The sequence below is a fragment of the Aquila chrysaetos genome, chromosome 23 (assembly GCF_900496995.4).
Source record: "Aquila chrysaetos chrysaetos chromosome 23, bAquChr1.4, whole genome shotgun sequence".
NCBI classification, from domain to species: domain Eukaryota; kingdom Metazoa; phylum Chordata; class Aves; order Accipitriformes; family Accipitridae; genus Aquila; species Aquila chrysaetos.
The window spans coordinates 8,266,392-8,284,527 of record NC_044026.1 but is presented as its reverse complement, the minus strand read 5'-3'; the positions used below and the strand labels follow the sequence as shown (position 1 = coordinate 8,284,527).

Sequence of the window (18,136 nt, the reverse complement as noted above, 5' to 3'; positions counted from 1 at the left end):
TCCAAACCTATGTCCCAAAGCTCAGCTGTTGAGCTCTACTCCAAGGTACATAGGTTCCTCACAGGCAGAATGCACTCTGTTCCTCCTAGGAGCCTCAGGTGCTGGTCAAAACCAAAGCCTCCCACCTTTCTGCAGGAGCTCTCAAACTATATGGTGATTTGCAAATGATGGGCACTGTCATCATGCCCGGTGACTTGGGACAATGAGGACCCTTTTAGGCCACTCAAACTAAATCAGAACTGTGACAGAGGTTAGGCGGAAGATTAGCACCTAACTGACATTAGGTACAGGGGGTATCTGCGCTGGCCAGGCAGGGAAGGCCTAAGAAGCGTAAGCAGTAACAAGGGTTTGTAGAGACAAAAGATGAGCCAACAAAACCTTCATCTGAGATTCAGGATTTTAGGCACTCAAGCTTCACTGTAGGTGGAATAAAGGACAATTGAACACCCCTAGATATGAACAGGAAAACCTCTGGCATTCTTATTGCACCCTGACTGCTAGGTTTTCAGTCACACATGGCAATCCTGTGTTACATACTGTTCCCCAACAGTGCTGCTGAGAAAATATTCAATGTATTTCATGTCATGCTTGTATTACTGTCTTCTTGAATTAAGATATTATTTGGAATAAAGGTAGAAGGAGAAAAGTAAACAAGTCAACACCAGACACAATTCAACAGCACATTACCCCAGAAAAGGTAGAACAATCAGCTGTCAAAAGGATCCAGCAGTTCTTTTTGCAGTTCTCTCAATATCCCTAATCCATAGTTTTAATCAATTGTCTCTACATAATTTAAGACAGCATTTCACAGAACAATTCCCACTCCACAGTATTTAGGATGTTATCAAAAGGAAGCAAATTTTCAAGAAAAACATCAGATTGATTTGCCAATAGGCAACAGTGTAAACTATATTTATCAGTGACTTGGAAAACAACACTTCCAGCTTCACCTTGTAAACTGCTTCTGCATAAGATGCTATTATGACTACCTTGTCAAACTCCCTGCTCAAAACTAGCCATGCATCTGAGCCCAGGTCTTCCTGAAGTAAATTCACAGCTTAGCACTTCAAGTTTACTTGTTTGTCCCATAGGGCTAAGACAGCTGGGGACGTGCACACCATAAATAATTAGGTAGTCAAAATATCCCCCCCAGTGAGATGTTTCCTTTCAAAGAGCTCTGGCCCTGAACAGCTTTATGTAAGAGACAGCAGTTGTGATTATCCAAGGACATTTTAAAAGTCACCAGGATGTTAAGACAGAAGCAGCTGTGCTTGTGTAGCTGTCCAGCATTCCTCTGGGCTGCAGCACAAAGAATGGAGAAAAAAAGAGCTTGGCCGAATCTGAGAGATCCTATGAATACAAAGTGTGATCGTGCATATCATTGAGGGTCACCTCAACTGAACAGAGAGAACGGAGTTTTTCTTGCTAATTACACAAAAGTCGTATTTACCTTTGAGCCACACAATTCAGAGCATACAAAGTTGTATTAGCAATCACCTGGGCTGTTATTAACCCCTAACAGTATACAATATGTATCCATTGATCTATATATGATTTTAGCAAGAGCCTCTGAACAGTCACATTTCATGGCTAACGCCTTAAGAAACTTCACTGTGCACAGTCTTACAGAAAGCCACATCTTTTTTCCCCATTCACCCTAAATTCTCCTCTTATTACCTTCAAGTCCTTAAACTACATCCATCACAGATGGCACCTTATGGGTAAGCTTGCCAACTCTTTACATTATTATGGCTGTACCTCATAATGAATTGGTGCTTTTAAATGTACTGTGAGGAAAGCTGCAGAGAAACAAAGATATAAAATAAACAATGAATAACCCATGTCTAAATGAGTAATGGCATATCCCAAGCCCCCTCCATCAAGGTTGTAGCAGGACAGCTAGGCAAGATACAACATTCACTCTCTAGAATCTAAGATCTGACTACTCTTACTAAGTGCATGTCACTAAAAACCAAAACTCAACAGGAGGAAAAAAAAACAAACCAACAACCCCCCAAACCCCAAAACCCAACCAATGTGACCAATGTGGACTTCGGAAACTCAATCATGTCATGCATTAGTTTTTCCATACATTACAAAAAGTCACTGACATCTTCCAGTGTGAATTTATCATTTCTGCAAAATATGAAAATACCTGAAAGCACCGTAGACTAGTTCTGCCTGCTCATATGGATTAACACATGATTTTCTTTCACAATATCCCAAAGGAATTGAAATGTATTAATATAGGATAATGAGAGCACTAGATAGTTTTACTTTTAATTAAGGTCAGGCTTACTTAGGTCTCTAGGAGTGAATTCAAACACAGCCAAAATAAAAACCCAATACTCAAAAATACAGCTAAAATTCTTTTACCATCCCCATCTTGCTTTTATAAAGAATACACAAACCACTATGTTTGCAAACCACAGCCTACAAATGTAGGGAAGTAAAACTCATAAATGAGTATGTTGCCTGGAAGAAAGTTAACTGCTTCAAAAAGAAGCAAATTCAGAGTAAACTCACAAAATGCAAGAGATTTCCTTCTCCCTCCCACCTCCTAAAATGAGAAAAAGTCATTACTGTCCTACAGTGTCTTATTTTACTTGCTCTTATTCTTTTTATTTTCCATTCAAAACTACTCTTCTGACTCTCAAAGCCATCTCTTAACTCACTGAGTGAAGCCAGTGCTCCTGTCATCTATCTTTGCTTTGCTTTCATAGCACAGAAGTCAACTGACTTTTTCAAAGTTCACCTTAAAAGTGATTTGGATTTTTCTTTTCTGTCTGCTACTCTAATTGCTCATTCCACTCAGCTGGTTTCTGTGTTGTCTCTGTTCCTTTCTCAAAATTCTCAGGAGCTGGAGTAATTACTCTTTCATTTATGCTGTCTCATCTATCCAGACTTCCCCCCACCTATGAAACACTGAGATATGTTTTATTTTTAATTCAACTTCATTTTTCTCTTTATATTAAAATAAACCATGTTTAAAAAAAAGTGTAATGAAGTATATAGATGATGATATATATAAAAAGATAATGTATTCTAATGTGCTGGTCCTAATACAGTCACACGACTACGGAATAATATATTCTGTGGCCTTATCAATACTTTTCTGAGAGGAACAGATAACCCCTAAGTGCTGATCCTAAGTGTTCACTATGCCAACAATTCTCTCCCATCAGCACCTCTGTATGTTCACATTACCATATGCTGAAGGCCAAACACTATACTCTGACATGAAATTCTTATTCACTGTAACTGTACAGTCAGAAACTTGCTTCTTTTACTATTTTTAATTCAGTGCCTCTGTGCATTAACACATATATATTCCTTGGTAACTCAGTAACAGCCATATCACTGCTGTATTACTACTGGACATGTAAACTGGCCCGAACTCACCTTGCTGCATCTTCTTCTAGAAGAAGCTTCACAAATTGCCTAGGGATGTGCAGCGACAGGATGCTCTCAGCCATCTGCTCCAAGATTCTCAAATGGTTTCCATCAGTGGTTGGGAAGCGATACATTCGGCAAATGGCACCACCAAACACTAAAGAATTAAAATCATGTTATTTAAGCATAGGGTTTGAGTTAAAAGCGTACAAAGTCTCTCCTTTTTAAAGTAAATGGCTTCGATTGACTAACGTGCTGTAACACACTGCTGTAAAGATCTGGTTTAACCACGCATCAGTCTCACTTTTCCAAGCATGGTTGTTCTGCAATGACCATTCTTCCAGTGTTTGCAGGAAAAGCCTCCAAATGATTTAAAACACTGGTAAGGAAATGAAATAAATATTCAACTTTTGAGATACTTTTTTTTCTAATATACTGTGCATTTTCCTCTCATACAATCATTTGCTGGAAAATTAACCTTTCTTCAAGTAAAAGCAACTGCTTTCCTCTGTCTCTCCTCTCACCCCCCCGAAGATTGCTTAGGAATAGACTAGCAAATTGCATGGAAAATTTTATACTACAGTGAACTTAATGACAAAAATTTGCTTCTGCTGTTTTTACTATACAAAATAGTGCAAATGATAAAACAATTTATTCTTGTATGACCCTCAAAGGGCTGCTCAATCAGCAGCCTGTTCCTATTCAAATGAAACATCTGCTTAAATGCCCTGGGGCCACAGGCAGACAGCATGAGATTAGCTTTTACTGATACCTAAAGCTTACTTGTTACAGCCCACAGCAGCTTACCAGATTTCAGTAGTGCATCTTTCCGTAATGAAGCATATTTGGATCTGATTCCTAAAGATTCTGTTAAACTTTCATCAACTGGCAACACAGTCTAAACAAAAGCAAAACCCACAAATAGTAAAGAATAAAACCTCAGTGCCAGGGCACCATGCAGTGATGACCCTATTACACAGACTTGAAAGAAATATTCAGCACAACGCATCGTTAAAATAAATATTTGAAATATGTTTACTGTGGACAAAAAATACTGCAGGCTGAAATAATAAATCCACTTAAACCCTCCAATCTAAGCACTCTTATTTACTTCTACTGCACAGTTCAAAATGCAGTAAAAATTTTCATCCAGCCCTTCAACTACTTTATGTTAGCACAACTCCAGAGTCCTTAAAGGTACTGCATCAATATGGGGCAGCTACAGGTCTGGCTGGATACAAAGTGATACTAATCCACACTGTGACTGCCATACACAGATATGAGTGCAATTATCACCAGGATATTCAGAACACAAGGTTTACAGAAATAAACATATCTCTAGGCTGAGAAAGCATTATAAGTATCTGCTCTTGGACAAATATTTGGGGATCAGAAAAAAAAAAAAAAATAATCCAGTTTTCAAGTAACCTGTTCAGTTTTATTAAAATCTTCCAAGTTGCCTGTGAAAATTCTGAAAATTCCCTGAACATCCCCATTACAGCTTTGCTTAATGCCACCTTCCAATTCTCAATGTGAACTGGAATACCACATCTTTGTGAAACTGTTTATCAATGCACCAAGTGCACCAACGTACAGTACCGCAAAAGCCTGTTCTGATGAAGGGCATGAGCACTTGAAGCTAAAGCTTAATCACTGTAAACTAAAATTTTCCCCAAGACTTTTAACCCCAAACATGAGCACCAGGAGCTCTGCAAAATAGAAAACTGCTTCATCATCATTAGGCTGCTCTTTACAGTATTTTGAAATTGTAAAGCACTACTAAATATCAAGATGGAGAGGAAAGTTGACAGCAGATGTCAACCTAGCTTATTTCAATGCTGGCAATAAATCTGCATTTTTCTGAATTTGACAGAATGCTCATACTCACCCTTCCATTAATTGTATCGGGTGACCTTGTCACTGGAGGCCTTTGGTCAGTTTTTTCCTCCATTTGCCATCCAATAACTGTAATGTTACCTACACGGTCACTTTCAGCCGACCTGCAACAAACACTCTGCGTTGAGATTTTTTTGGAGGTGGACCTGTTTATCAACAAGGGAACACTTATAAAAGGCTACTAATCTTCAAACTTAATGAACACTTTAAATAGGAAGCTTTTCAATTTCATTTTACATATTTTTATAATGCGTTATTCCAACAGGAAAATGCTCTCATCGTTCTGCAGGGATGCTGTACAGACCTCCTAATTGAAGACAACCTAAAACCATGCATGTGTTTCAATACTTCTGTAAAACCAGAAAGAGTTCAGATTTTACAATTAGCCTGTTGTAGGCAAAAGCAGCTTAAATTGTGAACATTAACATGGAGCAGATAATTGGATGTACGTGCACACGTGTGTGTGTGCTTGTGAATGTCTGAAACTGAACTTTTAAACTCTTAATCAGAAGCCTGCTACCTGCTAGCTGCAACTGGTACAGTTGCAACTGGTAAATTTTGATAATACATGGACTAAACAGAAGTAGCACATCCCAAATCTTCCACTTAATAAAGAAGTCAGTCAAGACCACCAGTTAGGAGGCTGATCACATCTTGTGCTTCTGCAGATAGACAATTTAGATTAGGAAAACTGTTGGCCTGACATTCCAGAAAGAAAAGCTGATGCTAAAAAGAAGGATCCTGAAAAGAAGTGGTCTAGGGAGGAAGAAGGTGAAGATTCTCAATGGAGGAAAGATCCCCGAGGTGGAGGAAGATCCTGGAGATCAGGGAGTTGCGTGGAAACAAATGCCAGGGACCCCCAGGGACCCAGCCACTAACAGCTGAGACAGGTCACCAATAGCTGGGCAGCTGCACAGCACAAACTGATACCACTTTCTGTCCCACCTTCCCAGACCAGCAGCCATCTCCCTGCTGGGGAGAGAGGCTGACACTGTATGAACACATGACTGAGAGGGGGAAGTGAGGGAGTGAGTGAGTCAGAGAATCAAGTGGGGTAAAAGCTCTAATCTTGCTGGGTTTTAAATACACACCGGTACCCAGATCTACCATGGCTGTTATTTATTCTGTCTCACGCGTGACACAGTAATTCTGGCAGAGACTTTATGTTATTATTTTAAGACAGATTCTAAATGGTATTTTAAGATTGTTGTTTACATATTAAAAATGCTGGGACAACTAAGACAAAAAAAAAAGTCTACAGAACAAACAATACTGGGGAGGCAAAAGAAATAAGCACACAAGATGACTACAAGAAAAGGTTTAAGTATTCAAATCATGCAGCTTGTTTACAGACATTGCTCAGCATCCAGCTTATACATCCGAGGGGTAACGTGACAATGTGAAGACATGCATGTATTCACACACTTTCATAATCAGAATATACTTGGTATCAAAACAAGAGTTTAATAAAGTCCATTTTCAACTTAGTCATGAAAGAATAAACCTCACAGAATAACCATGTCTAACACACGACCATGAAACTCCTGCCACCACACTCCTGCCCTTTTTCATCTCCCTCAAAGCACCCTCATCTTCACACCTATGATAAATTAGACTATTTTACCCACCATCAACGTCATACTTTTGGTGCCTTTTCTGACTCATTTCGCTCATCTGCTCGTCCCTGTTAAATCATGTCAATTTTTTTCTTTACAACACATTGTGGAAAAGCCAAAAACCTTACCCGTCTCTTCTCTTAGCATGATAAGCTTTGACCATGTTTTGTTAGTTGTGTCTGGGCTAAGAAATTTCTGCAAGTTTATCACAGTCACTGTTTCTAGCGCTGATTATGCCGATACTACCAACATCATCTTCCTCAGCCTCTCTGATTATGCTTCCCCCCTTCAAGTGACTTCCCCTTGCCTTCTCTGACAGGGATGCCTGTCCTACTTTTAACACAATGCTACTACAATGTGCACTTACACATCAGAGCTCCCCTTCCTTAATCTCACTTTGCTTTCTTCATTCTTCCCCAACCCACTACTTAACTCTGTCCCACACTGGCTTTCAAGAGTGTGGTTTGATTCCTATGATTAGAACTACTACCTTAAGGATTGGTATTAGACTCACACCCTCTTTTTCATTCCCTCCTGAGTCATGTTCCTTCCACAGAAGTTCCCAATATGAATTAAACTAGAAAATTACAACAATCAATGTTGCTGTAATGTGACTCCTCCTATTCCTAGTGCATTATATTGATAAATACACTATTCAGCAACAAATACACAATTCAGCAACAGGTAGGTGTTGAAATAGTAAATAGAGCCTAGATTTATCTAAATCAAGGTATTCCAAACAGGTAAGATAACACCTTGTTTCAATGGGTTTCATTCTCCCCATCACAGCCTCTTTATACATCAGCATGGTTAAAAATAATTTATTTTGCCACTCTCCACAGACACATACACTGAGGTGATAGGTTGAAATGCACAAAAATGGAATTGGTCTTGACAATACTTTCTTGACTTGTAGAACCAGAACCAATGTGTAACATTATTCACCATGTTGGAAAGGTCTTGTTCTACATGTTTTAATTATCATGCTATATAAAATAGTTTCTCCTTAATAGCGGCCTGGAACTAAAAAACCAACCAACCAACCAACAGGTTTTCATCACATCTCACAGACAGTTTTCATCACATCTTAAGCATGCTTTCAAGAATTAAGCATTAATTCCTAAATGGAGGAGAATATTACAAACCTTAGTGTTAAGTGCAACCTGTGATTCTTCTCCTGAAGAAGTTCTTTTACAGTGAACATCCCAGAACCCAACAAATACATCTGAAAGAAGATGAGTACCAGAATTGTAATTATTTACTTTTAGAATGAACAAAGGCTTTGTCCACAGCTCTAAAGCCCAAAATACAATTACTATGCACAAAAGTCTGAGAAGAAAAATATAATTACATATGCCCATACGTAACTAATTAAAATGCTTTAAAATTTAATAAATTTGGTAATTTATCAAAAATCCTTTTTCTGCTGGAGGACAATAAGCATTTTCCTTTCTCTAGGGTTTGAGCGGAGGCACCTCAAGATATACAGGCTTAGGCCCAGCAATACAGGAACACTGAAAGCAATGACTGAACAGGGCTCAGACTAAGTCAACACTTCATAGTCCCTCCCTGACACAAACTTGGCTCCTCCTGATGAACTTACCTCCTCCGGAGGCATTCCTTTTCCCCCAGAGCCTCCCCACGAAGCACTGTGTGGAGACGGACAGCTCTGCTGCCCCTGAGGAAGCCACGGAAAAGCAGACATGTGGGGCCTGAAACCGTATTTTGGGCAACAGTCTGAAAATAAATGGCCTGAGTTGCCCACGGATCTAACTAGTTACATGGGAGGGCTGGCACTTAAACTTTTTCAGTAAGGGAACAAATTGTTACCCCTGAACAAAATCACTAAGGTATCAGGGCAGGGTGCTTTCTGGAATTCAGCAGCTCTGTCCAAAAGGACTGTTTCATTATGGGCCCAACAGACCCAATATTTTGGCACAGGTTAGAGGCCTCAGTTAGGGGTGTTGAATCCTATTCATTATCTAGTTCAGCAAAGAGGTCCACAATGTAAGAGAACAAGTGACAGGACCTCTTAATTTAAATCAGTGGTCCCCAAACTTGCTGCAGACAAGCTTTATTTGAGAAAACTGGCAACGCTCCTCACTCTGCCAAGTCCATCTCATGGCATTTGCCCTCCTTCCCCTACCTATCTTGCTTTCTCTAGGATCAATGCCGCTACCCTTTTGCTTTCTTCCACAAAAGTTACTAGTTTTATCTCCTTGCCTCTTGTTTCCTTGCTCCACACTGACTGGGCAGGCAACAGAATAAAGAAAACTTACTGTTCCCTGAGATCTATCTTTGACGTCGTACACAGAGAGTTTGATTTGTGTCATTTGATTGATAAGAGAGTCTTGGAAAAAGGCAATGCTGCTTAGAAAGATAGGATTACTTGTTCCCTGTAATCATAAATAAAAAGGCAAAAATTAATGCAAGTTGGTATTTGTTAGGAAGAAATGCTTCCTGTGTTAGCTTCAATTTTAAATCTAATCCAGGAGTACCTCACCACTTACCTCAATAATTTCTGTCTGTGCATGCTTTGTCCAGAATGCCTGAGGTGGTGTAGTAACACTCACTGCTACAAAACTATTTGGTTTTCGATCTAGCGATGGAGTTAGCAGCTCACTGCAAGCTTTAGGTATGCAATAGATAAATAAATTTAGATTCAGGATCTTTCTCATATTGCTGTAAAACTCTACATTTTTACAAAAGCATATTATATACCCACAGAAAGAAAGCCATGAAGGGCCTAATATTCATTCTATCGCCACACTATAGAGGCAGACATCACTCCCCTTTGTGCATGCAAACAGTAAACATGCAACCAGATCAGTTTGGATCCAAGCTGTAGAGCTGTAATTTAAACGTGTTCTCTTTTAACACTTGCCTATCCACCCCCCTAGCACAGCTCATTAGAATAGCATACATGCATAGGTTTTCCTCTGGGAATCTCATGAGCATGGCTGCATTTGATTTGAAGTCACACTCCATTAAGCCCATTACCAAATGGCATTTTGCCATGGAGAACCAATAGAAGTGCTTGAATGTTGATCAAGCAGCACTTCTATGAGGAGAACTAGCTTGTAATCGTAAAAGGACAGTAGTTTATTTCCTCTAAAATGTTATTGTCAGTTTAACTGCTGGGAAAGGACTATGGTGAGGAGGAAACAACCACCAAAACTTTCAGTGATTGACTCTACACAATTACATTAAACTTCAGAGCCAAATTCCATCTAGCTAGATACAGATAACTACAGTGTGCTCCAACTCTGCTTCTAGATGCAGAAAGTTAATTCTGAAATTCACCTGGGCAAGCAAAATGTTCAAATGTACACTAAACAGCTTTGCAGTTCTAGATATTTTTAATTTATCTGAAAACATATAAAGTACCTTATTCAGCTCTAAGGAGTGTTTAAGATCATTACTCATAACAAAATTACATACATTTGAGAAAATTTTCTAATTTTTCATTTTAAACATACTGTTAAGAGCATAACATTCCAAACATTAGTCCACTATTAAGCCAAGAAAACCATGCTGCAGTTAAAACTGTGAACTGAATTTTCATTAAGAAAATATTTTTCACTTATTCTTCAAGTGAGATCACAGGCTTCTTGTCCAAATTTAACTATCCCAGAAATTAGGTCGCTTCCATTTCACATTATCACTTCACAGCAAAGACCAAAGGAAAGAAGGTATGTGTAATAGTTGGTAACTCTTAGAAAATATTCTGTCCTAAAATGGTGTTTCCAGCAAATCTTCAGTTTGCTTGAAGACCTGAACTGCTGATATAGTGAGACTGAAGACAGTTTCACTGTATCTTCACATAAAGAAAATAAACATTTAAAAATAACATTCACATAATAAACATTTAAAATTTTACAGGACAGATGTTTTAATTACAGACTTTTAAAAACATCACAAAATCAAACTACTGGCTGCTTATCAAAAGATACTGTACAGGCAGCAAGAAAACTGTACCACATCTCTGTAAAAATCAAAGCAAAGTTTCAATCCTTACTATATGAAAGGCACTTCAAAATCAACAATTAAAAAACCGCACACAAACTCAGTAGCATGTATCATCAAAATTAGCATAAAAATCACTAAGCCTACCTAAACTAAACTCTAAAATCGGCTCATCTGGATCCTGAATGTTTCCTGTAAATCAGAAAAATTAACACAAGATTAGCCAAACATCGCTGTCATGTGAATCCCTTCCTGAAGTTGCAGTCATACAGAAAAAGAAATTAAATTTATAGAAAAAAATTAGTATATTTAATTCAATAAGCCATGACTGGTATTTAAAATATTTAGTAGCTAATCTTTGGTATCTAAAAATTATTTGAAAAACCTAAGATGATCTCATTTTATAAAACATGTTAAAATATGTAAAACTATGCAAGGTTACATGGAATGTGGGAATATAAAATGTGCAATCTCAGTAGAAAACAACAGGATTAAAGCCACTTAGTGTCTGAGCCACTATTAACTCCAAATTATTAAATTGGATACATCTCATCTGTGATCAGTAAATAGGGAGAAGTTTGAAAGTACCTGTCTCTCTCGCTAATCAAAGAAAGCCTCTGGGGGTTACAATCCTAATTTACTCACCATAAAAGATGAGGGAGATAATTCTCAGCTCCTGGAACTCTCTTGAAAATTTTATACAATGTCAAACAAGGAGGTTGCCAAGACACTTCCTAGACCTTGACATTCTTTTGTTGTTTTCTCCCCTTGTTGCTTATTTTTGAATGATAAATAGAACTGCACAAAATCTAGTTTCTTTTTTTTCTTCCCTCTCCAATTCTAATGTTTTGTCTATTTTTAAAATGGTAAGTTTAAGATTTTTTAATTTTTTTAGTATAATTCTTTTATCTTATTCCCTCCAGATAACTAGACACATGTAAATCTTCTAGCAATTGAAAGAAAAAAACAACGTTAGTACAAGGTAGATTCTGAAAGGACCAACAGAGCAATAGCTGACATGAAAGTACTTACCTGCTAGAGAAAGGCCTAGCATGTCAGAGGTGACATCAATGGTAGAGGCCCGTTGCACGGTGCGGGATTTTGCACCATGGCGGGGACTGTGTTCTCTTGCTGTCATTTTGTCATGAAGAACCCTTCTTTTCTTGCTGCTTGGCTTTACTGATGTTTGTCTTACAGAGTAGCAGAGTGCAGCAGGTTGTCTCCAATTGCTATTCCTCTAACATTACCACGCTAAGCAAGAAAGAGAGCAAAAATATATACCAAAATTTTAAGCCACTGTCAGCTACTGTTCTTTTTAACAGCAGCAAACCTACTGTCATAAAATTGCCTCAGGTCATTCAAATAAAACGCTCAAGGTAGATCCAATGCACAGTAACTCAATTTGCATGAACCGTACATCTGTAGCATTTTACTGCAAATTGTTGAAGACTGTACCACATGCAAGAAAGGCTCTTCTGTCAGAGAATGGGGGTTGAGACTCGTTAACAGACCAGCTGCTCTTCTCCTTTGTCTAAGTTATTAAACCATCCTTAATGAAGTTTCCTGGTTTTCATAATCCCTGGGGAGCACAAGTAAATTCATCAGATGGGGCCTCTGTCTGCAGAGGTAGGACAAGGCATAAGGACAAAGGGACAACGGGGTCAGCAGAATGCAGAACAAAAGGGCAGGAAATGTTGTTAGTGTCAGCACACTGTGCCATTCTAGGCTCTACTGCTATGAGAAAGGGATATTGAAAAATATAAATAAAACCTACTAGGCCAGAGTGAGGCTGAAATTCTGGGATGGTGATGGAAAGAAAAAGCAAAAGGGGGTGCCTGCTGATGGGGCACATGGCAGCGTCTGTGCTTTTCTTTCCTTCACCCTACACTTTATCGGTCTACAGACATCCATGACAGTTCTTCCCCTCACATTGCCTACAAAGTGAGATGTTACAGTAGGAAAGAAACATACAGTCTATAGAAAATTTGGTTCTGTTGTTAAATGTGGTGCTTTTGGTTTGGCTGATAAATTTGAATGTTCCTTCCGTCAGCCACATTAGCACTGCAGTAATGGAACTTTTGTATTCATTTCATGCTATTATGACGAACTCCATTCATTTAGGAAGTGAGATTAGGAGTAAGATCTGATAAACCTGAAAGGTAGTAATACAGTGACTAATACCTTCACAGCAGCCCCTCGTTCATTCTACAAAACATTTGAACCATGCTGCATAATGGGAGCATATTTTTTTTCCTTTTAGGCTGACGGACCTAACAATGGGCAAGATGCATTCTAATTAAATAAAGCACCTAGCTTTTACTTGTGTTTTAAATAGGCATTTAAAAACTGTCTCAAGGCCTCCAAAGGAACATTCAACCTGCCTAACTTAAGTCTCTGAATTTAACTAGTCAGCATCTCCCTCTGGAGGATTTCAAAAGAATCTCTCTCTCTCCACAGGGAACTCAAGCATCTTCTTAACTAGCACTGGTTCATGTGAGATCTAAAATTCACATCCAAGTTAAACATCTAAGACAACTGAATTGAACACAACCGTGGCCACCTACCTAAGCTTAGGAATGAGATTTAAAAATGGGGAGCTCATTATAGGGAGGCAGGAATTTGGGCTGTGCCCACCAGATGGGGCACACTGTTGCCACTCAGAACTAATAATTTGCCTTGGTGATTCAACTCAGGTTTATACAATACAATGTCATAAGCCAATTCCAAACAGGAAAAAAGGGAATTCTTGAGTGGAAGAAGCAGAAATTGAGAGCTCTGAACGTCCCATTCCCAAAAGCTTGGAAACTCAGTGACAGCATACAAAACAGCACCCTGCTTATAAATATAAGTTATGATAGCCAAAAATTAAAGCAGGCAGTTTTCCAATTCATATGGAATCACAGAATAGTTGAGGTTGAAAGGAATCTCTGGAGTTCATTTAATCCAACCCCCCTGCTCAAAAGCAGGGTCACCTACAGCAAGTTGCTCAGGACTGTGTCCAGTAGGTTTTGGACAAGAATGGACCTCTCTGGCCATAACCTCTCTGGCCAATCTAGTTATTCCAACGTCTGATCACTCACAGTAAAAAAGCTTTTTTTTTTTTCCTTCCTTTTTGTTTTTTAATGTTTCAGTGGTTAAGTGTCTAGTGAACCACCAGCCCTTCTCAAATAGCACTGAATGTCCTAAGATTTGGTCAAATAAAACTTCCATCAAAATTCTTTGCCAGTTTCCAAGTTTTTCTATTCACCTATTTTTTCTTCCCTTCTTTCAGCAATAGGTTTTCCTTGGTTTGTTCTTTATGTAACGTGACATTTAATGGTTTGTAAATCCATTAAACCTAACTGCCTAATGAAACAGAATACCTACAAAATGTGCTTGTAGAGATTTAGACAGGATGCCATAGCCCCTTCCCACAAATCCCAAAATACCTTTTTAGAGAATAACTAACATGTTCACATAGGTACAAGTCAGACAGCAGTTAGGTTAAAGAGTCCAGCTGTTTTTCAGCTAAAATCTCTGTACTTGCTGACATCCTTAAAAAGGGTCAATCCCTGAGAAGTTAAAACAGGGTCAGGTCTTTTCTTTGTTTTGAAACTATTTCTACTTAAAATATTACTGAGCATAATAATTTTCCAAGGTGCTCTAAGTTCTCAACTCTTCAATTAAATTGCAATATTAGTTTCTCACCTAATGATACATTTTTAATTTACTTACACTGATCATACTTACAGAAGGCTCTCTTCCTCATGTGTGGACGGATTTGGCATATCATAACATCAGTTAAGTTCACATCTAAAAAATTAACAAAATAATCAGCATGACTAATCAATCTTTTTACACAGCATACATCACAACCAACATGCAGGTACCATTCTGAGATTAACTGTAAATTTAACATCTAATTACTAGCTCTCACATAAAAGTTTACTGAAAATAGAGAAAGAGCATGATCCTCTGCTGGACCTCACCCAGCACTAGTCATAGCAATAGCCAGTCAGAGCAGGAGCACAAAAAAATAAGCTTATGCTGAAAAGGACTGACTTCAGGTCAGCATTTGGTGAGTGGGTAGAATGGCTGTAAGAAACATATGTTAACATGTTTACTGAAAGGCTTGATGCTATTAAGAAAAAGGAATGTATATGATATGTTGAGTATGAGACAGCATTTGTTACTACACTTGCTCTTCTATAGTTAAACTTTCAAAATTTTGCTGTTTGGAAGAGTTATAACCACCACTGTCAGGAGAAAAGATTCTGTGTCAAAACACAGAATTTCAAATGATCAGGATGTAGGACTATTTCTCCACTGGGTGAAATTACTATGCAAGATAGGCTTCTATGAACAGCTAGCAATAAGCATACAGGAAGAGTGAATTATTTTTAAATCTACTACAGGTTAACTGAAGGTTTGTATTTGTTCGTGGTACCATCTCATTCAAGTACATTCACATTAATGGGATATACCTTTTAAGACCGCCCATGTACGCCATACTACAATAAAAGAGATGGAAAAGTCCAATCTGAGCTTTTTCACTTAATTGCCAGCCCTACCAATTACCCAAGACTGCTTAAGAACATAGGTATGAGCTCTTATCACTTATGGAAAGGGTTTTATCTCACCTAAACTGCATGGGAGGCAGGTATCTGATCTCAACTCACTGCCCAGGTTCTCTATATAATCAATGGTGAGACACAGGCACTTCCAGAGAATGAGTCACCATTTTCCAAGGTAGGTGGGATGAATCACTCCAGGAAGATCTCTCTCTCTCTCTCTAATTATAGAAAGAATTTAGATGACTAGCTTAGGTCTGATGCTGCAGCTGGGCAAAGTGGATCCCTCCCACAGTTGTGCTAGCTCAGGCAGGGATGACTTCACTGTATTCACTGCATTGCCTGACACACCCAAATGACAGGTGCTCTGATCACTCTCTTGAATTACAGCTGTTTCAATAATTACAACTTTATGACCATGTTTTTGATAAAAATCAATGGACGTAGGATTCCTACCAAATTAAAAGTAGTATTAACACAGCAGATAGTTTCCTTAGATGGTACCAAAGGCTGGTACCACTCCTGCAGCCAGCAATCCCAAAGGCTGGTGTAATTCATGTCCAGGCAAACCCCATCCTGAAGGTGGCATGACGCATCTACACATAGCCTTTGGCTTTGTCCTTACTAATACTGCAGACATTGGATGTTGGCAATATGTGCAGCTTTGCACTTCATGAAGTTTTGCTGCAATGCCAGTTTTCAACTGTGACTTCAACAGAAGTATGGAAAGCTGTTGTTGACCCCCAATACCAGTAACGATCATTTCCACTGTGCAGAAAAGGCTTCTGAACAAGCCTCCCCTCTGTTACGTGAATATTTATTTGGTGCTCTGTTAGCACCAAAGCACATGACCAGAAGAAAAGATCTTCATCAGATGCCACTTCTGGCCTGCTACCTTCAGTCCTGGCAGTTGGCTGTGGGAAGCAAATGCCACTCTGCTGAGCTGCATGGCCTCAGATCCTGTGGGCTTGAAACTTTCGGACATTTGGTCTCACTCTTACTGCCTGCAAGATCTCAAGCAAAAATGATGATCACCTCAGCCCCAAAATAATCCCTCGGTGATTAGCTTGTACAACTACAAGCTAATATTCTCCTTATCTCCACAACTGTTTTGGCAAAGTGCTTTGGTCTGTTCCTTTCTTGCAAAAAAAAAAAAAAATCTCCTACCAAACTACCCCTTGAAACAAATGTGTCAGGTGAGATCAAACCTTTCACCCTAATAACTACGTTTTTGACACTCATTACACAACTGTAAGAAACAGGATTTTTCCAATTCATACATCAATAAGCAGGAGAAAGAGGCTACTCCATTTACAGACTAAATCAAAATCTACTTTGAGACTATACTTTTCTACAGCCATAGCGCTCTGGGCTTATGGCATTTGATCAGGTAAAGAGACATGTCAAAGCAGAAAATGCAACAGCAGTGGAAGGCTAAATGTTACTGAAACATCTACGTGAAGAGAATAATAGAGAAAGGGAGAATGTGACAGCTTATTTAATGCTTTAAAAAAACTGGGATGCAATCCTACTAAAAGTTTACCATCATCTCCAAGAGGCAGTGGAAAAGCAGTTGTGGGGTACTTAGAACAATCCATTTTGAAACATCAAGAGGGGTCCTTCAGCCAACTGCATTCTTCAGATAACATCTTAGTAAAAAGTTTCTCTGGTTGAAAATGTTTTAGCAATACACAAAAAAGTAGAAATGAATACTGCCTAAAACAGTAAGTATTTTGGATCTGCCACATGGCCAGGTTTCCAACTAACATCCTATTAACTGTATCATTATGGACAAAATAAGGGAAAGGATGAAATGCCAGACTGTGCTAAGTTATGACTATGTTGCCTTCCATGTAAGAGCACCATCTCTAGTATAACTAGCATACAGGGCTGGTTTTTTTTAAATTTATTTATTTATTAGTTCCAACCATGAAAAACCTTGGTAGTGAAACAAGATTTGCTCAAGATTTGGCTCCAGGATTTGGCTCCAGACCAATCTTCCAGCAATCCCAGCATCCCATCTCCAACAGCTATTTCAAACACCGTGCAAGGAACTTTACTAAGCATGCTTCAGGGTCTGAGGTGAAGGTCTGGATTAACCCTATCACTCATGGCTGCAGAGACAGCCCAAGAGCAGAACATCAGCTCAAAGGACAGCAGCTCCCAGCAAAAGCCTGCCAAGACCATCACTGATTAAGAGCTATTTTTTTTTACAGTCTCACAAGCTCTTCGCTCTTCTGTCTCATTTAATGAGAGACTGAATGTCCTGAATCTCACACAGATCACAACAGGAAAAGTCAGAGCCATGAGCTTGACACCTTGAGTCAGATTCTTCCTTCCGGCCAAACTCATGGGGGCGGCAACACAGACTGTCTACTGCAAATCCACAGGTTGACAACAGGGTTTCACTCCACTCACTCCATGATCGAGGACATCCCCCTTACCATGTCCCTTGGGAAGGCAAAAGAAAGCAAGTGCTGCCAGCATCCAATATGGTCTTTTGCCTCCCACCAAAATTACTTTCCCACCAAAAACGTACTTGGCAGGTTCTAGTCTGCCAGCTCCACAAAGAAGTTGTATTTCCCCCCTCTCAGTCTACTCCTTAAGTCTAGGTTTCCCTCTCAAGCTGGTTCAATGTCCCCCTCTCCCACTGACCAGAATCTTGATTATCAAGGACAAAAAAATAAGGTTGCCCTGAAGAGTCTTCTTGTCACT

The 18,136-nt window shown here is 39.0% G+C and overlaps 1 protein-coding gene across 23 annotated transcripts in view; it reads right to left on the bottom strand.

Moving 5' to 3' along the window:
• The window catches only part of INPP4A (inositol polyphosphate-4-phosphatase type I A), a 128,836-nt gene that overhangs the window by 40,531 nt on the left and 70,169 nt on the right, over positions 1-18,136 (bottom strand). For 13 of the 23 annotated variants that reach the window (XM_029998720.1, XM_029998717.1, XM_029998721.1 and 10 more), the window contains 9 exons: positions 14,601-14,663; positions 11,904-12,122; positions 11,019-11,063; positions 9,416-9,534; positions 9,185-9,301; positions 8,051-8,130; positions 5,282-5,435; positions 4,201-4,291; positions 3,403-3,550 (listed from right to left, as the gene is read on the bottom strand). In XM_029998720.1, coding sequence (XP_029854580.1) covers positions 3,403-3,550; positions 4,201-4,291; positions 5,282-5,435; positions 8,051-8,130; positions 9,185-9,301; positions 9,416-9,534; positions 11,019-11,063; positions 11,904-12,009 — 860 coding nt within the window. In that variant the 5' untranslated portion in view covers positions 12,010-12,122; positions 14,601-14,663. The remainder of the gene's footprint in view (positions 1-3,402; positions 3,551-4,200; positions 4,292-5,281; positions 5,436-8,050; positions 8,131-9,184; positions 9,302-9,415; positions 9,535-11,018; positions 11,064-11,903; positions 12,123-14,600; positions 14,664-18,136) is intronic. The other 10 variants (XM_041119467.1, XM_029998723.2, XM_029998731.2 and 7 more) reach the window with 1 other exon arrangement.